General features: G+C 59.9%; 2 protein-coding genes across 5 annotated transcripts; both read left to right on the top strand.

The window, feature by feature from the left end:
• The first annotated feature begins 2671 nt into the window (after positions 1 to 2671).
• On the top strand, positions 2672 to 12656 carry LOC103532622 (AN1-type zinc finger protein 5). 4 transcript variants are annotated; one of them, XM_030466386.1, is made up of 7 exons: positions 2672 to 2739; positions 3053 to 3429; positions 4442 to 4615; positions 6086 to 6179; positions 6860 to 6978; positions 8693 to 8803; positions 10320 to 12656. In XM_030466386.1, the coding sequence occupies exons 3-7, from the start codon at positions 4465 to 4467 to the stop codon at positions 10466 to 10468; spliced, it is 624 nt and encodes a 207-aa protein (XP_030322246.1). In that variant the 5' UTR covers positions 2672 to 2739; positions 3053 to 3429; positions 4442 to 4464; the 3' UTR covers positions 10469 to 12656. The 4 variants fall into 4 exon arrangements, with proteins under 4 accessions (XP_030322246.1, XP_030322243.1, XP_030322247.1 ...); XM_030466383.1 differs by having other exon boundaries at positions 6836 to 6978; XM_030466387.1 differs by having other exon boundaries at positions 2681 to 2739; positions 3171 to 3429.
• Positions 12657 to 14089: 1433 nt separating this feature from the next.
• Positions 14090 to 20950, top strand: ABHD17A (abhydrolase domain containing 17A). The gene is made up of 5 exons (XM_030466379.1): positions 14090 to 14192; positions 16186 to 16692; positions 18155 to 18349; positions 19089 to 19268; positions 20095 to 20950. The coding sequence occupies exons 2-5, from the start codon at positions 16379 to 16381 to the stop codon at positions 20318 to 20320; spliced, it is 915 nt and encodes a 304-aa protein (XP_030322239.1). The 5' UTR covers positions 14090 to 14192; positions 16186 to 16378; the 3' UTR covers positions 20321 to 20950.
• The last annotated feature ends 4319 nt before the right edge of the window (positions 20951 to 25269 follow it).

The raw sequence follows: 25269 nt of genomic DNA, 5'->3' as shown, positions 1-25269 counted from the left end.
GTTTTTGTGGTTCCAGCTCCTCTTCAGAAGGAGCAGAGCTCTGCCAGCTGTCTCCAGAGCCCTCTGCCCTCCTGGGCTCAGGCAAAGCCAGATGGAGGCACATCTTGAGCTCCCCGAAAAGCGAGGCAGCGAAGCCGGCTGGGGAGATGATCTCTGGAGGGAAAACGAGCTCGGCAGAGGCTGGGGAGCTGAGGACGAGGCTGCCCCCGGGGCTCCGCATCCACCAGAGGTGTGCGGGGAGCACGGAGAGAGGGGCGGGCACGGAGCTGCTCCCGTGTGCGGCCTCCGAGGGGTTGGAAATGTGGCCTCATCTTTTAATTGTGCTGCTTTGGAAACAGGGATAATTGCCAAGAAATCGATAGTGTTTTGCTCCCGTTTCTCCCCTCCTGCCCTGCCCTCCCCGGCCGCCTCTCGCTCCCCTCCCTGGAGTGACATTTCAGTGACAGTCATTAGGTAACCCGGGCAGAGAGGATGCTCGGGCGAGGGCAGGGATGCAGCTCCTCAGTTTGCTGCAGGGACCCGAGGAGGGGTGGAGGCGATGTTCCAGCAGCACATCTGGGTGGTGTGACAGTGACAGTGACAGTGACAGTGACACGCACAGTGGTTCTGGGGGCGAGGGGAGAGCACAGCAAGGAAGGGACAAGTCCCTGCGGCTTTGGTGCTGAAAATCCTGCGTGAGCACGAGGGGAAAATCTGTATTAACAGCCCTGCTGCTCCCTGCACCCCTTCACCCTCCTCTCCCTGCTCCTGCCAGGCTGCAGGTGGGATCAGGGAGCTTTCAGGTGGGATCTGGGAGCTTCAGCTCCTGCTCTCCTGGTAAACCCCCCCCTGTGCTTCACCCCCCAATGCTGGAGGCTCTGCCCCCCGAAAAGCCACCCTGACCCTGACCCCGCTGCTGCCCCACCGGGCTCCGGAAAGCTCCTGGAGAGCAGGAGGGTGCATGGAGTCCCCTGGGGACACAGGGACTGCCCAGAGCCTCCGCTCTGCGCTAGCCCGGTGACCCGCGTTCGGCGAGGGAGGTTCGGTACCAGCCAGGGCCCCGCTCTGCTCCGCGGTCCCGGGAGGGTGAGGGGTAGGGTGGGGGTGCTGGGTGGGTTGGTGGGCACGCGTGTGGTCACCTTCCGTGGGGGCCTAGTGCCATCTGGTGGCCACAGCCCGTGCTGGGTAGCCACGGGTTAGTGGGGGGGGTGGACGGACCAGCCCAGCCCTCAGCTGAGTTCGGTTCCTGCGCGGTTCGGTGCAAATAAATCAAATTGACAGAAAGTGACGGAGGAGTTTGGGTGGGAAGGGACCTTAAAGCCCCTCCAGTGCCATGGTCAGGGACACCTCCCCCAGCCCAGGGTGCTCCAAGCCCCATCCAACCTTCAACACTGCCAGGGATGGGGCAGCCACAGCTTCTGGGGGCAGCCTGGGGCTCAGCACCCTCACACCATAGAATTTCTTACTCAGATCTCACCTCAGTTTACCCTTTTTCAGCTTGAAACCATTCCCATTCATCCCATCACTCCAGGCCCTTGTCCCAAGTCCCTCCCCAGCTTTCCTGGAGCTCTTTCAGGGACTGGAAGGTGCCCTAAGCTCTCCCTGGAGCCTTCTCTTGTCCATACTGGACAATCCCAACTCTCTCAGCCTGGCTCCACAAGAGATGCCTTTGATCAGGGTGGCAACTGACCCGCTGGGACCCACACCCCAGAGCCCCAGCTCTGCCACAAACTAAATCCAAGCAGAATCCCCACTCCAACAGCATTCCCAGGGCTTATGGCCAGCACTCCGAGCTCCTGGTTGAGCCAGGCAGACGGTGGGTCTGGGAGCACCCGGCTCTGGTGGGAGGTGTCCCAGAGGGGTGCCATGAGATGATCTTTAATTTCCTTTGCAACCTGAACCATTCTGTGGCCACAACCTAAACCATTCTGTGGTCCCCACTTTTCTCCCCTGTAGCTCAGTCCAGACGGTGCCTCAGTCCCAAGTTCCCCCTGTCTGACCAAGGAATATCAGTCAGACAAGAGGCCATGGGCTGAAGCTCTGCCAGGGGAGGTTTAGGTTGGATATTGGGAAAAGATTCTTTGCAGAGGGGGTGCTCAGGCATTGGGATGGGCTGCCCAGGGAGAGGTGGATTCTCCATCCCTGGAGGTTTTTAAGAAGAGTCTGGATGTGGCACTGAGTGCCATGGGCTGGGAACCACGGGGGGAGTGGATCAAGGGTTGGAGTTGCTGATCCCAGAGGGGTCCTTTCCATGATTCCACGATTCTATGGTTTTGTGTCCCACATCTCCGCCTCAGCCCCCATATCCCGGTGGGATGGGGCTCTCAGCCCCTCTCCCATGGCCTGGCCCTGACTGGGGACTCTCGGGTCTCCTCTCGTCCGTGGGCTCCGTCTGTGTCCCCCCTCCCCTGACACCCACGGGGGTCTCAGTCCCCACACCCACAGCCCGGCAGCCCAGGGGCTCTCAGCCCCGTCCCCCCTCTCCAGGGCACATCTCTACCCGGTCCCCACAGCCGGGGGGGTCTCAGCCCCCTCCCCTAAACCCGGGACACGCCTCCCCCCCAGCCCCAACCCCATCCCGCCCCAGTCCGGTTCCGCCGCTGCCGTCCCGCCGGGCCGGGCCTCCCCGGGGGGGGCGCTCGGGGGCCGCGGTCCCGCCCGCCATGTTTCCCGGCAGCCCGCCCTGCCCGCCGCCCGCCTGAGCCTCCCGGCGGCAGGCCCGGCCCGGCCCGGCCAGGCGGCCGTCTGCCTCCGCCGCCGGTGAGTGTGTGTGTGTGTGTGGGGGGGGGCCCGGTACAGCCCAGCGCCCCGACTCAGCACGGGCTCGCCCGCCGCCGCGCAGGCCGCAAAGCCTCGGCCTCGATTTCCAGGGCGAGCCGGGAGCGGGGCGCAGGGCCCGGCAGCGGGGGAGGCGGGAGGCGGGGGGGGCAGGGCCGGCGTTGGGGCGGCTGGGCCGGGCTGGGGTGGGGTGGGGTGGGATGGGTGTACCCGGCTGGCTCCGGCCTGGCCGGGCTGAGGGGCCGGGGCAGAGCAGCGGGATCCGTGGCGTTTCTCTCGCGGTTCTCCATTTCAGCTGTTTCTGTGGTGAAGCCGCTCGGCTCCCGCTGCAGTCAGGCCTTGAGCTACGGCTGCTCCCCGAGGGAGAGCCCAACTCCTCCAGAGTCGCAGCAGCCGCCGCCTTCTCTCTCCAGGGACGCTCAAAATCAGAAGAGACTCCTGAATATTTCCCGGAGCGGGGCTGTGGTCACCTCCCCGGGGGTCTGGTCCCTTCCCCAAAGGGTCGGAGGAGAGGTGGGTTTGGGCCAGGGAGGATTCCTGGTCTGGGAATGGGAACGAGGGGCTGAGCTCTGCCAGAGGAGCCCCGAGATTTGGAGATTCCAGCTGAGGACAAGGAGGAATAAAAAAACCGGAGCTGATCCACGTCCATCCCACCAGAGCACTGCTGGGAGGGTAATTATTTCTTGTTCCTCTCGTTTTAGTCCCTTGGCAGAGCACACGTTTTGTTAAGGGGATGAAAGAAAGTGGGGGAGTTAGCTTTGAGGTGGTGGATACTTTGTGCAGCTGCCATGCTGGGCAGAGAGGACACTCCCGGGACCCACGTTGTGGCTTTGTCCCCAAGGTGGATCCAGTTCCTGTGCCACCACAGTCCTGCCGGTGTCCTCTGCTCCAGCTGTGTGCTTTGCATCCATCAGAATTGGTGTTTGTTGTTACTGGAGGTGTACTGGTTTACACCAGTTACTGGGGTGGTTCTGGTTTATTGGGGTGGCTGTATAAATCCACTCCATGTGTGGCTGAAAGGGGACAGTTCTTGGGGATGGAGGCAACTGCATGTGATCCCGGGAAAAATTACTCATTTTTCAAGTAGGTTTTCCCCCAGGAAAGTGTTCCAGAGCTGCATCCTTCTGCTGGAAGGAAACCTGATTCTTATTTCCAGCTTAATTATGGTAATGTTTCCCTTTTTTGCCAGCATATGTCAGGAAGTACGTGAGGATGTCACAGCTGAGAGTCGATGGGTTCTTTTTGCACTGCTTGCATCACCTTCCTGAGAACTAAAGAAGTAAAACTGCCTGAAAATGAAAGCAAACACCACTGGGTGTAAAATGTAACTAATTGGTCTGGCCAGCTGATGGCATTCTTTGTTTTGGTGTCACCAGTCGGGTGGCATTTCTTGTTGGAGAGGGGATCATTTGGGTTTTGTCTTTCACCAGGAGTCTGGGGCACCTGAGCCCTGAGTTTCTGTCAGTGTTTCAGCCTGGCTCTGGGCATCCTCCAGGCCCCAGGATCTGGATCCTGTGGCTGCTCCTGAGCCCTGGGTGTCCCCTGCTCAGGGGACTTGCGTTGAATTGTGCACACACACGAGTTGGGCTCCCTCAGGATCCTTTGTGCTGCTTCCTGATCAGGTGCAGAGGATGGTGGAGAGCTGCAGCCCTCACAGCTGTCTCGTTTTTATTCCTCTTTGTAGCCTGGGGCCTTGGAGGTGAGAGGATGGCTCAGGAGACCAACCAGACCCAGGTGCCTCTGCTGTGTACCACGGGCTGTGGGTTTTATGGCAGCCCCCGCACCAACGGGATGTGCTCAGTTTGCTACAAGGAGTTCCTGCAGAGGCAGCAGAGCAGTGACCGGATAAGCCCCCCAGGTAGAGGATGTTTGGCCATGAAATCTTAACCTGGGTGCCTCATGCAAACTGTGTGAAGCAGCTGGGACAGAGCATGGTACTGGTGCTGGGTTTACTCCCTCCTGGAAAACTCTTTGCTTCCCGTGCAGACTCGAGCCTCTAAATCAAAGACCCAAACTTGTGCTTCTGTTTCCTTTAAGGGGTTGCTTGTTTCCTTCCCAGTCCCAGCTGTTTGTGACACTCCCACCCAAGCCACCACCCTTAAGAAAGCTAAAACTTCAAATTCAGGCCACTGGTAGTGCAGGCACAGCTGTTTCCTGCTCCTGGAGTTACGTGGTGACTGCTGGGAGCCACGACAGGTCCCTGAAATGAAGTTTTCTCTGGGAAGAATTTGGCCTTTTGGGTTTACATGATTTTCTTAACAGGGCTGACAATCCAAAGCAGTGAAATAAAAGGTTTGTTTCTTGCAGCTAAACACAGCTGCATGTCACTGAGCTGGGAGGCAGGGAGGTGCACAGAAAGGAGGTTCTTTCCCTCACTAGCAGGATTTTCTTTTGCTGAGAGTTTGTGCACATGTGAGAGTTTGTACAATGCAGTGCCAGAGGGAAACACTCCCTACGGATCTGCAGGTTTGTTCCTGAGTGTAATAACTTGCCTTGGATTACCCACCCCAAGAAGCATACTGCAACCATGGCTCCTCCTGAAAAAGGCTTTTTCTAGTGACCTTGACTTAGATCCTCTGCTGCTGTGAAGCAACATGTTCCTGGTGAAGCCAGTTCCTTGCAGCAGAGGAGGATCTGGGTCTTTGCACCTTGGAGCAGTTGCAGAGTCACGTTGGGTTCAAGGTGTGTTGGTGGCTGCAGCACCTTCATTTATCCTGACAGGAGAATATTTATGTGGAGGTTGCTTTGCCATGTTGAGGAAGAGAAGGGAAATCAAAGACTGATGGAGCTGTTGTGGCTGACTGAAGGCAGGTTTTACCAGATGTTAAAGCCCACACAGTAATGGGAGGCATTCAGCAGGTAACTCCTGTGGATAAATTACATCCCTCAAGAAGGAGCTTGCAGGTCCTGAGGAGCTGAACAGGACTCTGAAAAGGAGACCCACTGTCCTTGGGAAGATGAGCAGATAATTCCAGAGGGCTGTTACAGTTCTGAGACCAGGAGTCATTCCTGACCTGGTGTAGGAGTAGCTGCTCTGGGTCACAGTTGGGTCTGGCCAGCCCCATCAGTTCTCCCCACAGAGACCTACACAGAAATTTGGAGGGGAAAGTATAAGAACAGGGAATCTGGGAGTGATCCCAACTGGGATGTGCCCTCCCAGCTCCTGACAGAGAACAGGAGGTTGCAACATGTTGAAAGTGCTCATCCTGTGTTCTCCTTGGCTGTTGGACACCCGAGGAATTTGTTGACATTTTTAAGAGTTTACTAACTTGTGACCATACTGTTGAGACTATTCTGGAGCCTGTACTCTTGTGATCTTGTCTTGTAGCATCCAGTGGTCCCAACAGCAGCCCCCTGGCTTCAGATTCCATCACAGGGCAGCATGCAGATGGAGACTCCACTCCTGAGGATCCAAAAGCCAGGTAGGGGCAGAGGCAAGGGATCCCCAGCCATGGGAAAACCAGCCCCAGGGGGTGTGTGTGCCCAAGGGAATCTGTGAAGTGGGCTGGGTCAGATATTGATCACTGTGATCCTGGGTTATCTGGGAGACTGAAATGTCCCTGATGAGCTCTTCAGGTACCAGAGGGTCAGTAGTAAATTAAAACCTGTAGTAAACAAAGTGGCATCTTGGGTTTTTTTGGAGCCAGTGCCCCTTGTCTGTCACTCGCTGTGTCAGACTGTTGGGTTTCAGCTCAGTCCCAGGTGAAAGCCCCTGGGGATGATCCAGTCTGGAAGCTGCTTCCTGGATTAGGGATCTAAGCCACCTTTGGTAGGAAGGAGGATACCAGAGCACTGAGCTCTGCCATTACGTTGCAGTCCTGACTCATAACACTGTTTCCCTGGACTTTTTGTTTGCATGGGCTTTGAGATAGGATTGGGTGGAAAAGGAAACTGAGATCATCACAGACTCATTCCATTTGTGTCTCTAAAGAGCTCTGATCACAAATCTCCAGGGAAATGGGCCTGCTGTATTCTCCAGCTACCTCTGAGTACAATGAAATTAACTTTCTGGGCTGAAGATCTTTCCCACATAACTGTTCATCAAGAAAAAAAAAGTCAACTTGTGTTTTCTCTGTGGTTTGTTTGTTGCAAATTCTCCCAGTGCTCAGACTCCTGTGACCCATCAGATGACGGCCATGAGCATATCCAGAGAAGAAAACAGCAGTGAGACTGAGGAGCTCCCCAAGACAGAAGAAGCCTCATCAGCATCTTCCTCATCAGGTAGAGCCATGGGTTCAGCCTTGGCATAAGTGTGAGTGACACCCACCCAAGTGTGAGTGACACCCATCTCACGAGTGGGTTTGAGCAGTTAGTGCCATACTGGCCACTAATTCCAGGGAACCTTGGAATTATTATTTCCAGGTTCCTTCCTTTCAGGGAAGATCCACCATGCAAGAGAGCAAAGGAGAAAAGAGTTTGTGTCTTTCTGAACCAGGGAATAGAGGAAATGCTGTGCCTGAGGGCAGGCTGATAGAGATTTCTCTGGGAGCTGAAGGCTGAGTAGCTGCCAGCCCTCTCCTGGCTGGCAGGAGGATAATCCTCCCTGACTCCTCTCCCAGGGAATGGCAGAAAGCCCGGAGCAGAATGTCCCCTGGGCTGCTGCACTTCCCTGCCATGAGGGAGAGGAGGAGATGGAGCCTCTTGGGAGAGAGGAGAGGAGTTGGTGAGCTGCCCAGGGGCAGCTGCTGGCCTGGTTGCTGCCCTGGGTGTTGGGGGGGGGTCACCCCTGCCCCTCAGTGGGGAATGTGGCTGCTGCTGTTTGTTTGCAAAGTGGGAACCCTGCAGTGACAGAGCAGCTTGGGTGTCACTGCCCAGGGGCCTCTGACTGAGGAGTCACAGGGTGTCACAGTGGAGCTGGAACCCAGTGACACAGCAGTGGTTGCTTGCATTTAAAGGTAAAAAACAAAAAAAACCAACAATTGTTTCTTGCTGAGAAGCCAGGCTCCAGTCACCACACATGACTCTGCACTTTGGGTTTGGTAATAACCTTGCCTGCAAGCTGAGACAATTTCCAGCAGGCAAGTGAGAGACTGTGTGGTGAAAGAGAGGTGTGGGAGAGCCTGGCCCTGGCTTCAGACTCTGTGATTTTTAGCAAGTCCTTCAGGGCCAGCTCCACAAAGCTCTTTGCCTCTGTTTGACTCCTCAGCCTGGTTTTCAGAGCACTCCAGGTGTGTCTGTGCTACCAGTTGGAGCTGCTCCCTCCTGTTGGCTTCTCTAACCTGCTTAGGTATTGCAGGAAATCCTCCTAAGCACCAGTGACCTTTAACAATCTGGCTTCAATGCTCAGCTTTCCTTTGGTAGATTAGGGACAGTGATGAGTATCTGTGTAAAGCATCCTGAGCCCTACATATGAGGAACACTTACATAAGAATCAGCAAAAATAATTAGTAGTTCTTACAACGGGTTAACTTTTTTTTTTTTCCCTCCTGCAAAGATTAACTGTAGCCTCAGCTGGTTGAGTTGTTTGTCAGCTGAGCTGCTCTGACTGTCCAGGCTCATATTTAGCCTGTGGCAAGTGCCAGGTGCATTCTCCTTTGTATTTTTGCTCAGCAGGAGATAAACACCTTACATCTGCCTTAGCCAAAGTCTAATATCTTTCTCTCTTCCCTGGTTCAGAAAGACACAACTCTCTTCTCCTTTGCTCTCTTGCTCGGTGGATCTTCCCTGAAAGGAAGGAACAATTGTTCCCTGGACAACAATGTGTTGTTTCTGAGCTTGGATCTTGAATTTGAAACAAAACTAAAACATGGGGAAGCTGTGTGAGGTGTAGATCTCCTTGGGACAAGGCAAATCTCCCAGCTTGGGGGCTGCTGTCCACAGCAGTGTGCACCAAGAGGTGTCGGACCCAGGCCTCAGGCAGCTCCTGGAAGAAAGTAAAGGTGTTGTTTGGTTTATTTATCAAGAGGAGGAACAAAACTCTTGCCTCTCTTTCCAGGTACCCTGCTGGAAATATCCCAGAATACAGCTGAAGGGAAGGCAGCCTCAGAAAAACCCAAACCGAAGAAGAATCGCTGCTTCACCTGCCGGAAGAAGATTGGGCTGACTGGTAAGGCCCTGGCTGCAGGGAAAGATTCCTGGAGCTTAAGGAGGTCTCTGGGTTTGGATTCCTTGGATCTGATCTTGTGCTGTGCTGCTGGCTGGGTTCAGAGGGTCAGTGTGGGTCAGTGGGTGCAGGTATCCCTCTGAGCTGCAAAGAGCTCTGCCCGGGGCAGTGTCCCAGGGAGTCTGCCTCATGCTCTCAGGGTCCCTGCCAGCCCTTGGCTGTAGGGGTGAGGAACTGGGTTATTTCTGCTGGTGAAGCAAGGGCACTGATCCCTGGGGATCTCCTTCTGATCCTGTTCAAGTCAGTGGTAAAGTTGTTGTAATAATGACATGAAATCATGGAGTGGTTTGGGTTGGAAGGGACCTTAAAGCTCACCCAGTTCCAAGCCCCTGCATGGGCAGGGACACCTCCCACTGCATCAGGTTGCTCCAAGCCCCATCCAACCTGGCCTTGAACTCAGCATTAACACTGAGATGAGTCTTGAAGTGGGATTTTCAGTTGGAATCTAACTCACTGATAGGTGAGACATGGGGAAAACATTATTTCCTGTGAGGGTGCTGAGCCCCAGGCTGCCCCCAGAAGCTGTGGCTGCCCCATCCCTGGCAGTGTTGAAGGTTGGATGGGGCTTGGAGCACCTTGGGCTGGTGGGAGGTGTCCCTGCCCATGGCAGGGGTGGCACTGGGGGGGCTTTAAGGTCCCTTCCCACCCAAACCAGTCTGGGATTCTATGAAGTCTTTCTTTAAAAGCTTCAGACTATGATGAGTTTCCTCTCCTTTAAAAATCATCATGCAGAGGACTCCTGTGAACTCAAAGCGTTTAGGATACCCCGAGCAAAGTAGGGGCAAAGTAAGCTCTCAAGTAGGAGCAAACTGGCTCTGTAGCAAACTGTTTGTGGTTGTTGCAGCCTGGATTTGGAAAGATGTGGAAGGAGAGAGGCCAATTCACTGCCAGCACAGCAGGGAACTGCTCCGTCCTGTAGCAAACCTCCCTGCCTCAGTTTCCCAGGGTGCTGTGGTAATGGCAGCACTTGTGAGCAGCATTATCTCTGAGTGAAGTGACTAAATTACAGATTTTGAAGCCTGAGTAGCTCAGAACTGATCCTGGTGAGGTGAAGGTTTTGCTGCCTGGTCAGTCCGGATGCTGCTGTGTCACCTGTGGGGCCAGGCTGGCTCTCAGGGCTTGGCTGCAGACCAGGCTGCCTGCCCACTGCTTGGGGAGTCTGGAGGAGCAGTCTGGCACTCTGCAGTCCCTGGCACGTCCCTTGTCCCCATGGGACACAGGGAGCAGCTGCTCAGGGAGCATTTCCCACTCCTGTGACAGATGAGACCTCCCAGAGCACGTGTGCGCTTGGGAACCGCCCGGGGTTCCCCCTCCCTTCCTCCTCTCAGACCTTCACCTCTCCCTCTTTCTGCAGCAGGGGAGTTTCCTGGCCTGGCAGGAAGGAGCAGGGGCCCTGCTGCCTTCCTGTCCAGCTGGGTGAGGGCTGAGAGGGCTTTGGCTCTGCTCTTCCTCCCTTCAGGCTTCGACTGCCGCTGTGGGAACCTGTTCTGTGCCCTGCACCGGTACTCGGACATGCACGGCTGTCCCTACGACTACAAGGCAGAAGCGGCTGAGAAGATCCGTAAGGAGAACCCCATCGTTATTGCTGAGAAGATACAGAAGTTGTGAAGGGGGCTGAGCAGCTGGAACTGCAGCCAGGTGGCCTGGTGCTCCTCCTCTTCCTCCCGGCCTTCCTCCTCCTCTTCCTCCCGGCCCCACGGGTGGTGTGATGGGGACTCCAGCAGCACACACAGACCAGCACCCGGACACGGGGACTCCTTGCACCTCTCTGGCAGACATTTGGCATTCCTCCTCTCCCTTCTTGCCTGTCCCACAGCCACAGGTGGGCTGATCCGTTCTTGACCAGCTTCCCAAGGGGAAAGGCACCGTCCTGCCCCGCTGCTCCCAGTGCTCAGACCCTCAGAGTCCCCTTGCCCCGGGGTGCTGTGTGTGGCAGGGGCAGCAGAGCTCTGCCAAGCAGCCTTTCCCTTCAGCCAGCAGCTCTGAGGCCTGCACACCCACCTGGACTCATGGCTGGAGCCCCTGAGCTGCTGCTAGACTTTGTTCACTCTGCTCTTCTGTCTCTTTATGGTGGATGTGAAAGCATCCCACCATTCCCACCATTCCCACCAGTGGAAATCCCAGCAGCAAGGCTGCCTCCTGCTCCCCGGGGGCTGTTCGGACTATCCTGTAGTTTTAAGGCCCTGAGCACCCCTCCCCTCCCTGCAAGAAGCTGTTGTTGAAGCACCCGAGTGGGGAAGGAGAATAGTGGCACAGGAAAGGGATTTGGTGGCTTTGAAGGGACAGAGATGCACCCCAGGTGTGGGGCAGGACCTTTAGGACAGCCCTGCCTGGCGCTGCAGGGAGGGAGCCCTCCTGTCCCCAGCCCACCCTGTCCCCACCCCAGCTGTCCCAACCCCATCCTGTCCCCACCCCACTGTCCCCAGCCCATCCTGCCAGGCATGGTGCATCCAGGGACAGAGTTGGGCTGAGGGACACTGGCACCAACCTTGTGCTTCACTCCCCAGGGCAGGTTGCAGCTCTCCCCTCCCTGCCCTCTGCCTTACACCCCCCATCTCATCAGGGCTGTGCACGGAGTTTGGTTCCCCAAACCTCTGCCACCTTCCCTGTCCCTGCATGTGGGTGGACAGCAGGGACCCTTCCTCCCCCATGGGCCTCACTGGGAGCTCTTTTCCCTCCCAGTAGGTCAGATTGGGAAGCCCCCCTTCTCCCCCCCCCCTCCCACTTCTCTGCTTGTCCCTTTGGGATGAGAGGCAGGGCCAGAGTCCCAGGAAATGTCCTGAGAGCTGGACAGAGGGATCTGGGGCACAGGGAAGGGAAGCTGTGAGGGTCCTGAGGTGCCCAAAAGGCAAGTGGAGGCTTTAAGGAGAGCCCAGGGGAGCTGGGAGAAGCACCTGGGAGGGCTTTGGGCCCACTGAAGGACTCTGGAGGTCTCAGGGTGCAAGAGAAGTCAAAAGGAGAGATTTAGGGTACACTGAAAGCACTCGGAGCAGGAGAGCACCCTGAAAGGCACTGAGGTAGCCCTGGGCTTGTTAGAAAGGAAAATGTGGGGCTCAGGTGGGTGGGGGGCTCCTGGGGTGCACCTAAACCCACCTCCACACCATGCAGGGGACCCTGGGGAGCACCCCACTCCTCCCTGGGAATTCCGGGAGTGGAGCTGCAGCTGTGGGGCTCACAGAGAATCTCTGGATGAGTCCTGGGGGATAAGCAGCAGCTCCTGTCCCAGTCCTGGCTGTCCCAGGCTATGGAAGCATTTCCTGCAGCATCGTGTGGGGAGGGGTGTCAGGAAGCAGAGCTCCAAGGGCTGAGTGGAGCAGCTCCTGCCGGGTGCTGGCTTCCTCCCTCATTTTCAGGAATTCTGCCCTAAGGATTGCATGGGGATCACTCTGCAGGCTTTGGTTTTCCCATCTGATTCAAGCCAAAGCCTCCTGTACTCTGCCACAGCCACCAGGAGGGATCAGACCTCCAAGAAGCCCCCAGCAGGGTGGAGCAGGGGGCAGGTTGGCTGCTGCCCCCCCTTCCCTGGGGATTTTTGCCTCTGGGGAACGTCGGGTGGGTGCAGGGTTTGGCAGTGAGGTTGGGATGGAAGGAGCTGTCCCTCTGGAGGAGCAGCCACCACCACCCCTTGCCTCGTGTCCCCCAGAGCCCCCGGGGAGGGGCAGCTGCTGCCAGGGGGTGCAGCCAGGAAGCCCCCGGGGCAGAAGAGCAGGTGCTTGCTTCTCCACCACCTCCCTCTGCCCTTTCATCCCTTTCCTCTCGGTCAGTGTAAATATGAATACAGTTTAGTTTGCTTGGATGCTGTGCATGGTTCCTTCTGGGCACACGTGTGCTGTGCTGGCTCAGCTCGGGGCCCTTCAGAGGTGGCTGGGAGGCTCTGTGCCTCAGTTTCCCCAGTGCCTGATGCCTCCAGGGTGCCTCCTCATTTCTGGCACCCAGATCCCCAGTTTCTCTTCCCACCAGGACACAGGATGTGTTCCTAGGGGCAGCCAGCACCCCACAGACCTGAAAGACCCCTTGGCAGGGGAGCTGCTTTGTCTGCTTACAGAGAACCCCACAGTGCTGCTGAGCTGAGGTGGGGTCCTGTGTCCTTGTCTGTTTTGGGGGAATCCCAGAATCATGGAGGGGGGCAGTAGGAACCTCTGGGGATCAGGCTGCTCAGGCAGGTTTCCTGGGAGCAGGTTGCACAGGGTGGATTCCAGCTGAGATTTGAATGTCTCTGGAGCAGGAGACCCCACCCCTGCCCTGGGCAGCCTGGGCCAGGCCCTGACAACCCTTTCCAGACAGAAATTCTTCCCCAGCTCCAACCTAAACCTCCCCTGGCACAACTTGAGTTGTGCCAAAAGTTCCTCTTGTCCCATCCCTTGTTCCTTGGGAGCAGAGCCCGACCCCCCCTGGCTCCAACCTCCTCTCAGGGGGTTGCAGAGAGCCACAAGGTCTCCCCTCAGCCTCCTCTGCTCCAGGATCAACACCCCCAGGGCCCTCAGCTGCTCCTCATAACTTCTCCAGACCCTTCCCCAGCTCCATTCCCTCCTCTGTGGTGTCCTGAGAGGCCCAGAACTGAGCCCAGGATTCGGCCTCAGCAGTGCCCAGCCCAGGGATGATTCCTGCCTGGTACAACCCGGGTGCTTGTGGCCATTCCTGACTCCTTGGTAACTTCTCCAGCAGAACTCTGGGATCCTCCTCAGAGCTGTTTTCCAGTGGATCAACCCCAAATGTGTGCTGGCGTGTGGGGCTGCTCCTCCAGGGCCCTCCACTGGGACTCACTGACTCACAGACTGGTTTGGGTGGGAAGGGACCTTAAAGCCGCTCCAGTGCCCCCCCCAGTGCCATGGTCAGGGACACCTCCCCCAGCCCAGGGTGCTCCAAGCCCCATCCAACCTTCAGCACTGCCAGGGATGGGGCAGCCACAGCTTCTGGGGGCAGCCTGGGGCTCAGCACCCTCACCCCAAAGGATTTCTTCCTAACATCCACTCCCAACGTCCCCTTTTGCCTGTGCCCGTCTTCATTCGGTCCCTAATTAGGAAGCCAAACATCCCGCCGTGTCTGGATTTGGGGGTGGGGACACCCCGGCCTCCCATGGGCCCGTCCCGTTCCATTCCCCCCCCCCCACTCCCGCCGTGAGGTGAAAAGGAGCCGCGGGCAAGGCCGCGCCGTTCCCTTGGCAACGGGGGAACGCTGACGTCACTTCCGGCAGCAGAGTTGGGGGCAGGGCCAGCCCGGCAGCTGCGCAGCGCCGCCCCCGCCCGGGAGGTCCCGCAGCGCCCGCGAGTCCCTTCGGCAGCCCCAGCGCGGGGGGGGGGGGCCCGGCCGGGCCGCGGCGGAACATGAACCGGTACCGGTACCGGGGGGGACACGGGGACATCGGGTCTGCCTCGGCAGCGAGCGGGGACGGCACCGGGGGAGCTGGGGGGGGGGGGTCGGTGCCGGGTCCCGGGATGGGGGGGTGCAGCTGAGGCAGGTCAGTGGGGATGGGGGGGTCCCAGCGGGGTGATGGGGATGGGGGGGCTTCGGGGTGGGGGGGGGCAGCGGTCAGGGTGTGGGTGAGGGGTCCCACAGCCCCTCAGGGTCTGTGGGGGGGGCACAGCGGGCAATGTGTGTGTGGGAGGCACAATGCGGGGGGGCACACGCCTCAACCGGAACCGGGGCCGGGGGGTACTGGGGGGGGCAGGGGGAGAACCGAGTGATCAGTGGGGGGGGGTCCAGCAGGAGTTCGGGGGGCAGCACTCTGGTCAGCGTGTGTGTGCCCCCAGACCCAGCTTTGGAGGGACCCCCCCAGTCAGTGGGGGTGGGGTGGGGGGTTCTGTGCTGGTCGGGGGGGGGCACCCAGTGGTCAGTCGGGGGGTCCCGTCTGGGTCAGTGTCTGTGGGGGGGGAGGTGACACCGTTCAGGATGTGTGACCCCCCCTCAGTTCGTGTGTGGGTGGGGGTCCTCCTGGTGGAAGGGGCAGGGGGCACCTCCTGGTAAGCTGGGGGGTGCTCTACAGGTCAGGTTTGGGGGGGTCGTTCCCACCAGTGTCTGTGACACCCCCCCCCCACCAGCCAGCATGGGAGGGGTGGGGGTCCCCAGTCAGTCAGTGTGAGGAGGGGGGCACTCACCAGTCAGTGTTGGGGGGTGGGGGTCCCACTCTGGTCAGTCCGGGGGTGATCGGTGGGGGGGGATCTGACCCCCCATACCTGAGCTGGGGGTGAGAGGGAGGGTCCGGGGGGGGTTGGTGTGGATGTGTCCCCTGCTCTGTCTGGAGGGGTCCTGGGGGGTCCTCAGCTGGTGACCCCCGGGCTGCATGGACACCCCGAGGTGTGGGTGTGGGTTGGGGACACCCCGGTCCCCTGTGGGTGACCCTGGTCCTGTGGCTGCCAGACCTGGGGGGGGGGGCTCGGTCCTGGCTCTGCTGGGGGTGCTTGAGGGGGGCACCCAGATTCCTCCCCGTCTGCTGGGGGGCACGGGGCCTCTCTTAACACCCCAAATTTTTCAGCATTTTTGGGCACCTCGTGCCTTCCCTTCCCTCTCGGGCTGGGGCCTCCCCTCTCCACCCTTTCCTCCCCTTTTCCAGCCCTTCGGAAGCAGATGGATGGAATTCCTCGGGGTGTGGGCTGCTCTGACATTCCTCAGCCTCAGCCTGTGCCCAAACTTGCAGAAAATACTCGCTTTTTTTTTTTTTTTTTACCCCCCTCTCCCCATTTTTTCGGGAGCTCTGTGCTCCCTTCACACCCCAGTGCCAGCATCCAGGGGGGTCCTGGGGGGGGGACTGGGCTGTGTCCTCTCTGCCATCAACCATGTGGCTGCTGTGGGGTCCTCACCCCCCCCGCGTGTGGGGCTGTGGGTGGGGGGTGTGAGCAGGGGGTGCAGGGGGTTTGGGGGTGCTGGGGGTTTGGAGGTGTGAGCAGGGGGTGCAGGGGGTTTGGGGGTGTGAGCAGGGGGGTTTTGGGGGTGTGAGCAGGGGGTTTGGGGGTGCTGGGGGTTTGGAGGTGTGAGCAGGGGGTGCAGGGGGTTTGGGGGTGTGAGCAGGGGGGTTTTGGGGGTGTGAGCAGGGGGTGCAGGGGGTTTGGGGGTGCTGGGGGTTTGGGGGTGCGAGCAGAGGGTGCAGGGGGTCTGGGGGTTTGGGGGTGTGAGCAGGGGGTGCAAGCAGGGGGTGCAGGAGGTTTGGGGGTGCTGGGGGTTTGGGGGCTGGGTGGGTTCAGTGCCAGCATGGGGTGTGTTTGAGGGGGTAACGCTGTGCCCCTCAGCTGAGGGAGGTGTGGGGGTGCTGGGGGTGCTGTGTGTTTGTCCCGGGGGGGTGTGTGTCCGTGTCAGAGCCCTCACTGCTCCTGTCCCTGTCCTGTCCCCAGGCCACCGCTGCTCCCCACAGCTGAAGGGATGGCGGCCACCAGCGCCCCAGCCCGTGGTGGCCCAGCGGCCGCGGCAGTGCCGAGGGCCAGCTAAGGACAAGGCCTCCTCCTCCTCGTTCCCTGGGCCTCCGTCCCGCTTGGATCGGGATCCTCCCTCCCTGAGGACACCTCTGCCTTTCCCTTCGCTGCCACCATGAACGGGCTGTCCCTCAGCCAGCTCTGCTGCCTCTTCTGCTGCCCGCCCTGCCCCAGCCGCATCGCTGCCAAGTTGGCTTTCCTGCCCCCCGAGCCCACCTACACCCTCAGCCCCGAGCCTGAGCCCGTGGGCAGCACCAGCACCGGGTCCCTGCGGGGCGGCGTCGCGGGGCGCTGGAAGCTCCACTTGAAGGACCGGGCGGATTTTCAGTATTCCCAACGGGAGTTGGACAACATCGAGGTGTTTGTCACCAAAAGCGGACGGGGGAACCGCGTGGGCTGCATGTACGTCCGCTGCGTGCCCGGGGCCAGGTGAGCTGCCAGGTGGTGCCACCCTGTCCCCTTCTGTCCCCTCCTGTCCCCCAGACAGGTGCCACCTCCCTGCCCTGGGCTGAGCCGGCGCCTGGCTGGCCCTGCTGCAGGGTTTGGAGGTCTCCTGTGGAGCCGGGCTCCCGGGACCGGTCTGGCTTGTGCCTGCAGCTGGGAATGGGGTTAAACAGGGAGTGGAGGCAAAGCCTGTAGGGTGTAGGGATTCCCTTGTCTTTCCCACAGATCCCCCCCTGGTAGCCTGGTGGTGACAGGATGCTCCAGCTGTCAGCCCAGTGTCTGTGCCAAGCCCTCAGCATCACCCCCTCGTTCTTTGTCCCCAGCCCCCCGGGTCAGGGGACACCCGTGCAGAACAGGGTCTGTGTTTGGGCGCATCCGAGTCCTCACAGGGAAGGGTGACAACCAGAGGGAGGGGTTCAGGCACCCCTGTGTGTCTGTCACCTCTGTGTGTCACCCCTGTGTCACTGGGAAGCTGGAGAGGAGCAGCCCAGGGAAGTCTGCTGGGAGAGGACTTGGGAGCTGCTGGTGGCACAGCTCAGGTTTGAGGTGCAGCCCCCCAGCTGAGCCCACACTCAGGGGTCCTCCCAAGCAATGTCTGCAGAGAGCTCTGCCCAGATCAGCCCCCAGCCTGCCAAGGGCTCCCCAGGTGGCCATGGGGCAAAGGGGGTTTGGCTCTTGGGGATCTGGAGAGGTGTCTGGTGTGAGGGGTCTCTTGTGGGGACATCTGCTCCATCCCTGCCTGCAGCTCCCCAGAGAGAGGTTGGGAACCGTCGGGGAGGTTCTGCTGCTTGCACATCCACCTGCTGTGGTGAGGCCTGGGGCAGGGGGTGTCCCTCCCAGCTCCCCCCCAGGCATTAGGTCAGGTTTGTCATCCCAGCTCATCCTGCCAAACACCTGCTGGGACTTTTCTGGGCCATCCAGGCTGGGACCTGGAGGTTCAACCTGGCCACAGATCACTGAGGCCAACTGTGGGTGCTCAGCAGGGGGTGGGTCCTGCCCCCTCCCACTGGCAGAAGAGAGCCAAGCTTCCAGCAACCAGCTATTAGTGTTAATTTTTATGATTAACGTTGTTTTTCCCCTTATGGTGGAAATTTCTTGTGCCTTGTCACTCCCACAATTCACTTCTCTCCCAACATCTGGTATCTTGCCAGAGTCAGGGGAGAAAAAAAAAATCCACTGTCAGAATTCTTACTTAAAATCCCCAGCGGGCAAACGGCCCCAAATCCTGAGCTTTTTTACCAGAAATAGGCTAAAAAGACAGGAACAGAATCATCCTGCCTTTGGGCTGCCTGGTTCTTCTGGGAGTGAGCCCCTGGTCCTAGGTGGCCAGGAGGTTCAGGGTGCTGGGACAGGGGTGCCACGGGTTGGCTGGTGCTGGCCCGTTGTGTCCTGGCCACCATCCTGGCTGTCCCTGGTGGCACTGTGGCAGAGTGTGACCCCCCTGCAGGTACACGGTGCTCTTCTCCCACGGCAACGCCGTGGACCTGGGGCAGATGAGCAGCTTCTACATCGGGTTGGGCACCCGAATCAACTGCAACATCTTCTCCTATGACTACTCGGGCTACGGGGTGAGCACGGGGAAGCCCTCAGAGAGGAACCTCTACTCAGACATCGATGCTGCCTGGCAGGCACTGAGGACACGGTGAGCAGGGCAGGGGGAGGGAGGAAATCCAGGAAATGTGGAGAAACAGGAAACGTCCCCGAGAGGGAACCCGGGCTGCTCCCAATGGGAAGGAACAGCCTGAAAGCAGCTGCAGGGAGAGCAGGGTAGGGGTGCTGTGGGGCTGTGACCTTGCTCAGTGCTGTGCTCCCCATCTGGCTGTTCCCAGTTTTCCCAGTTGGGCTGGAGAGGCAGCCCTGTGGTGGGCTCTGTCCTGCCTGCAGCCAGGCCCAGCTGGCAGGGAGCCCTGGGATCTGTCAGCCCCTCTGTGACCCAACTCCTGGCACTGCTGAGACTTCATACCCCCACAACTCACCAAATCCCAGACAGGTTTGGGTTGAAGGGACCTTAAATCCCACCCAGTGCCCCCCCTGCCATGGTCAGGGACACCTCCCACCAGCCCAGGGTGCTCCAAGCCCCATCCAACCTTCAACACTGCCAGGGATGGGGCAGCCACAGCTTCTGGGGGCAACCTGGGCTGGGGTCTCACCAGAGCCATCCAGCAGCTCAGCCCCAGCTGCTCCTGGGGTACAGGGCAGCAGCTTTGGCCCAGTCACAGGGAACTGGGGGAAAGTGGGGGATGGGACACAGCCCCCATTGCCCTCACCCCAACCCCAGGGCAGCTTGCAGGGTGCACCCAGAGCAGGGTGATGTCCTGGGCTGTTTCTCCTGGCAATCTGCCTCCTGTGCTTGGGCTCTGACCTCCCCTCTCCTCTCCCAGGTATGGGATCAGCCCAGAGAACATCATTTTGTATGGGCAGAGCATTGGCACCGTGCCCACCGTGGATCTCGCCTCCCGTTACGAGTGTGCTGCCATCATCCTGCACTCCCCACTCACCTCTGGCATGAGGGTGGCTTTCCCTGAGACAAAGAAGACCTACTGGTTCGATGCCTTCCCCAAGTGAGTGTCCTGAGGAGAAGGGACAGGACAGTGCCCACGACACCAGCTCTGTCCTGGCCATCCAGGGGGTTATCAGCAAAACTGCTGCCCCGTTTCCCACGATGTGTTTAACTGGGGATCCCCCTGCCTTGCCCTTGGTCCCCTTCAGGGGATTGTAACCCCTGATGACATTGTCCCCTCTCCGTGCCCTGTGTGCACCTCACATTCCCTGGCAGCATCAGCTCCTGGCCCTTTGGTCTCTGTGTCTTTGCCCATCAGCTTTAGGGCTGTCCCACTGGCCCCTTGTCAGGTTTCACAAGCCCCAGGGGTCCCTGGGACCCCTCTCTCCCCCAGGGGTGATTTCCTGGACAGTTTTTGCCCTCTGCAGAGGGCAGTGGCACAGAAAGGCAGCACTGAGGTAGCCCCTGAGCCAGAAGCTGTGCTTTGAGTCTCCAGCCCAGGCTCTGCATCCCGATGTCTTGGCCTTTGGGCTGGGACAGTTGTGCTTCCAATCCTCCTTCCAGCCCAGAAGGAGCAATGTGGGGGGGCCCTGGGCTCCTCTTGTCCTGCAGCCATTTCCTTCAGCCATGCCTGGGTCTCATGGGGCTGTTGTCACCACTGTCTGGTCCTCATCTGTCACCCCGGGGGCAATTTGTCTTGGAGCTCATCCTTGGCAGAAGCTCCGTGTCCCCATGCTCTGCTGTCATCAAACAGTGTCCCCTGATCCTGCTTCCTGAGAGGATGTGTTCAGGAGGCAGGAGGAACAGAGGTGCCTCCATCCCTCTTTCTAACCACCCCCTTCTCCTTCTTTCCCCCCCCCTTCTCCAACCTTCAACCTTCCTGGCAGCATTGAGAAGATCTCCAAGATCACCTCTCCTGTGCTCATCATCCACGGCACTGAGGACGAGGTGATTGATTTCTCCCACGGCCTGGCCCTCTTTGAACGCTGCCCCAAGGCTGTGGAGCCTCTGTGGGTGGATGGGGCAGGGCACAACGACATCGAACTCTACAGCCAGTACCTCGAGCGCCTTCGGAAATTCATCTCCCAGGAGCTGGGCAGCCAACGGAACTGACCAGCCAGGAGAGGGGCTGGGGGGCTTCCTGACCCCTCCTCAGTCAGTCCCTGCTGCTGGAGGTGCGATGAGTTTGGGGCTGGAGCAGACGGAGCATCCCTGGGACTCCCTCCCGGAGTCAGCCCCGGCACTGCTGGCACCTCCAGCCCGGCAAGGGATGGCAGCTCCTTCCTTCCCCAGAGTGAGGGGAGCCCACCCTTTTTGGGGATAAATCCTTGGCTTTAGACACATCCTCCTCCCCTCTCCTAAAACGGCAAAATCCCTGGATCCCTCCCGGCCTCTCTGCTGCTCTGACTATAGCAATAATGTGAGCTGGAGAGGGGCTGGGGGCCCGGCCCCCTCCCCGGCATCGCTGCGGGGTGGGATGGAGGAGGTGGCAGCTCCTGCTCTTGGCAGAGCTCTCCTGGGATCAGCACGGGGGTGCCTGCTGTCCCCTCCCCACATCCCGGGCAGAGCTGTGTTCCCGAGGGCAGTTTGGGGACACTTGGAGGAGGTGCCCCCAGCCTGGCTCTGCCTTCCCAGAGCACTCCCCATATTCAGGTCACCCCTGGAAAATCCCCTCCATGCCGCTCCCTTGGGAAGGGGGCTGAGGGCACCAGGCACCCAATAAAGAGCAGATTGAACATTTTACCCGTGTTTGCTCTTTCTGTGTCTCTGCCTGTGCCCCCCCGGGGGGAGCAGCCCCAGCCCCTCACCTCTCCCTGCTGGCTGTCACCTCAGCTCAGTCACACGTGGCTGTCACCATCCTGCAGGGACCAGGGCCCCGAGGTGCCAGCAGGAGGGGGCAGAGCTGTTGGCCTCCTCTCCCAGAGCTGGGCTGCAAAGATTGAGCTCTTCAAATGGGGCTGTGGGGTCAATGGGGACCCCTATCAGCACCTCCCCTCTTTTGTGTAGGGATCCCATGGGTGCAGAGGTGGGGGATGCCCACAGCCTCCCTCCAGCAGCGTCCTGGGGGGCTCTGGGAAAGGGGGTGTCTCCATGGTGTGGTCACAAGAGGGCAGGGTGGCCCTGGGGACAGAAAATCTTTGTGCCCTGCTGTGTGCCCAGCTGTGTCCTGGCTGCAGGAGACCCCAGGGGTGTGCTGGGCAGGGGGGCAGGTGCAGGGGGCACCCCCCAGCCCTTCCCCCCAGCAGCCGGGTGTTCAGACATTGGGGTTTGGGGTTTTTTGGGTCAGGGTCTGCTCTGCAATCACCCTGGAGATGAGCAGCTCCACGTGTCTGAGGCTTTTCCTACCCCTTGCCACAACCCCAAAAGCAAAGCAGGGCCCTGCCCCTTCCCGTGCCCCCTCCCTGGCCCCAGTTCCCCCCCTCCGTGTCCCCAGCAGCCTCGTGTCCCCTCTCTGGAGTGAGCCCGTGGGCTCATGTGAGGAGAAATAATCTCCTTAGGCAGCTCCTGGAGGGGCTCAGGGGCCTCGTGCTGAGGCCTCCCACGGCTCCAAGGGCTCCAATGCTTCCATTGTTTGGGGCTGGGAGCTGGGGAGGGGGCCAGGGGGGGTGCAAGGGACCCCCCTGCTCCCCACACATCCCTCACCTGCCCCCCAAGTCTCAGGAGGAGCAGGGTGGGAGCTTCCTTGGTACCAGGGCTCTGCAGGAGCTACAAGAGGATTTTTGGGTATAGGGGCTCTGGGTGGTCTCCCCTATTTTTTGGGGGGGTGGGAGGGAGAGTTTGGGAGCTGGGATGTCTCCCTGAGCACCCCTGGGCCTCTCCCCCCTTCCCAAGCTCATCCCACACGGCTGCTCAGGGGGGGTTGGAGCCTTTGCTGGAAGCTGAAGGCACCACCCAGCCTGTTCCCCCCAACAGCCCGGCCCCATTTGGGGGGTCTGGAGCAGCCCCCCAGCACCCGAATCCCCACATCGAGACATTTTGTTTGCCCTCGGGATATTTTTATCCTGCTGCCTGTTTCCTGTTGGGCTGCGGATGCTCCCGAGCAGCCCCAGCAGGATGTCTGGGGGGCCAGGGGCTGGGTTTGGGGAGGGATGAGTTGGTGTTGACTGGGTCCCAGTTAAAAAACAAACAACAAAAAAACCCCCACACAACAAAACCCTGAACAAATAAAAACAAGGCAAAAGGACAGAAAAGTTCTGCCTGATTCCCAAAATTTAGGCCCAGCTCAGGTACCCTGAGTGATCCGGGCAGCTCCGGCTGCTGCCCCTGTGACCCCAGCTCAGGGGGGGGATTGGGGTTTTTTGGGTCTGGATCCATCCCAGCTCAGCCCCATCCCTGCCTGGGAACAACGAATCCCTGGAGTCAGGAGGGCAGGAGAGGCCCTGATCAATGTGGGAGCTGCAGGGGCCCTGAAAGGCAGGAGCCAGCCCTGACCTGGGGGTCCTGGGCACAGCATCCCCCAAACTGGGCCACGGGGCACCAGAACTTGTGTCCCTGCCAGGGCTTGGGACCTCCAGGAGGGGATGGGAAGGAGGGGATCTGGGTCGGGACCACCCAGGGTTTGGTACCCAGGGGGGAACTTGTCCAAAACCAGAGCCTGGGCAGGGCAGGGAGGAGGGGACAGGCAGAGCCAGGCCTCAGAGTGTCCCCAGGGTCCCTCTTGCAGCCACAGCAGAGAGGGGACAGGGCAGGATCCCCCGGGATCCCTTGGGAGTCCCCAGCAGGGACAGAGGGGGGCTGCGGATCCCAGTGCTGCAGTCACAGGAAAGTGGCTGGGCTGGAGACATCCCTGTGTGCCTGGGGTGCACACGTGTGTGCCTTGTGTGCACGAGTGTGTGCCTGGTGTCCCTGTGTGCACACGTGTGTGCCTGATGTGCATGTGTGTGTGCACACATGTGTGCCTGGTGTGCATGTGTGTGTGCATACGTGTGTGCCTGGGGTGCACAGGTGTGTGCCTGGTGTCCATGCATGTGTGCACACATGTGCCTGGTGTCCCTGTGTGTGCCTGGTGTCCCTGTGTGTGTGCACACGTATGGTCCTGTGTGTGCACATGTGTGTCTGGTGTCCATGTGTGCACAGGTGTGTGCCCGGTGTCCCTGTGTGTGCACACGTGTGTTCCTGGTGTCCCTGTGCACACACATGTGCCAGGTGTCCATGTGTGCACACGTGTGTGCCTGGTGTGCACTCACGCGGTGGCTGTGGCAGGGGACAAGTGGATGTGCCGGGATCCTGCCGGGGAGGGGAGGGGACACCAGGAGCTCAGCGATGTCACTGGGGAGGGGGCTGTGGCAGGGATGGGGCACAGGGGACGTGGGGCTCACCGGGTGTCCAGCCAGGAGGGGTTGAAGTCCCTTTTTGGGGGATAAATGAGGCTTTTGATGGCTGGAGCCTGCGTGCCACAGTCATGAGACCCCGTTGATCGGCCGAGCTCAGTCATGGGATCCAGGAAACTGAATTAAAGGGTCTTAAGGAGCTTTTTTTCCGAGCTCTTGCTCTGGTTTTTCACGTGCTTGTCATATGAACAGGGAGGGTATAAAAGGGCAGAGGGGACGGATCCCACCCGTGGTCGGGCCGGGGAGAGGGGAGGGCGCCAGGAGAGGGATGGATGCCAGGGTGAGGGGCTCTGCACGGCTAAGATGGAGGGAAAGGGACAGGAAAGGACGAGGAGAGGCTCTGCCCTGGCAGGTGAGTGGGGGCAGCACCGGGGGGCAGCTGGGGACGGGGTCTGGGACAGGGCTGAGGGTGCAGAGCTCTGCGAGCATCCTGGTGCTGCCACTGGAGAGACACAGAGGGGGAGGATCCCATGGGGGGGGGGGTTGGAGGGGGCAGGGGACACCCACTAACATGGGAGGACACCCCACAACACGGGGGGACACCCACTAACATGGGAGGACACCCACCAACATGAGGCACCCGTGGGACACCTGGCACAGCTGGCTGGGACGGGAGTGGTGGGTGCCCTGTGGTCCCCAGGGTCCCCCTGCACCCTTTGGGTCCTGTGTGAGTGGGGAGTGGTGGGAGGGACCCCCCCAGCTCGAGGCTGTGCACACCCCACACATACACACACACACGTGTGCCTGCAGCCAGCACACACGTGTTCACACCTGCACAGCATCCACACCCACACGCGTGTGCACCCCGACACGTGTGTGCCCCTGCACCCCTGCACCCCCACCCTGCCCCTTCCGCCCCTCTCCCCTCCCCTTTGCAGACACAAACCCACCCATCCCCCACCTGCAAAAGCCCCCCCGCCACCCACTGTGTCCCCAGGGGACAAGCAGCACCCGTGGGTGGCACTGGGCAGGCCTGTGGGTTGGGTTTGCACCTTCTGCAGGTGCAGGGAGGGTTGGGGGTCACCGGGGGGCCCCTTCCCTCCTGGCTCGTGTCTCTCCTCTGTCCCCAGGAGTGCCCAGATGAGGAGCTCAGGTGATGGACACACACCCCCCCCTACAGCCCCCTGTGGGTTTCCCTTTGTCATCCTATGCCTGAGCCATCCCTGGAGGCTGGGACGGTGAAGGGAGACCCACGGGCTGCAAGGACGTCTGGAAAACACCCGTGGAACCCCCCACCCAGAGACTGAGTCCTGGGGAAGGGGGTGGAGAATCCCCCTGGGGAGATGGAAACAACCCTGGGGGGCTGGAGCATCCTCTTGGGTGGATGGGAGTGCTCCTGGGGGGGCTGGAGCATCCACCTGGGGGGATCAGGAGCACGCTGGGGGGACTGGGACTGCTGCTGGGGGGCTGTGGATCCTCCCCAGGCTGCCTGGATGGCACACGTGGGACCAAGCATTCAGAAACCTTCCCCTGGGGGACCTGGGGGGCTGGGAGCAACCTTGAGGACTGAAGCATCCTCTTTGGGAAGCAAAATATTCCCTTGGGGATCCAGGAGCACCCTGAGGGGCTTTGGGTCCTGCCCAGGCTGGGTGACACCCTGTGGATTGCAGGGGATGTCACCACCCCAGGGTGTTGGTGGGGTTGTGGGGTGCCACGGGGCACCTCTGGTCATGGGAGACCCGGGAAGGGATCTCCCACAGGGGATGTGGACTGTGGTAGGACGTGCGTGTG

The sequence above is a fragment of the Calypte anna genome, chromosome 28 (assembly GCF_003957555.1).
Source record: "Calypte anna isolate BGI_N300 chromosome 28, bCalAnn1_v1.p, whole genome shotgun sequence".
NCBI classification, from domain to species: domain Eukaryota; kingdom Metazoa; phylum Chordata; class Aves; order Apodiformes; family Trochilidae; genus Calypte; species Calypte anna.
This window is presented reverse-complemented; position numbering and strand designations above follow the sequence as displayed.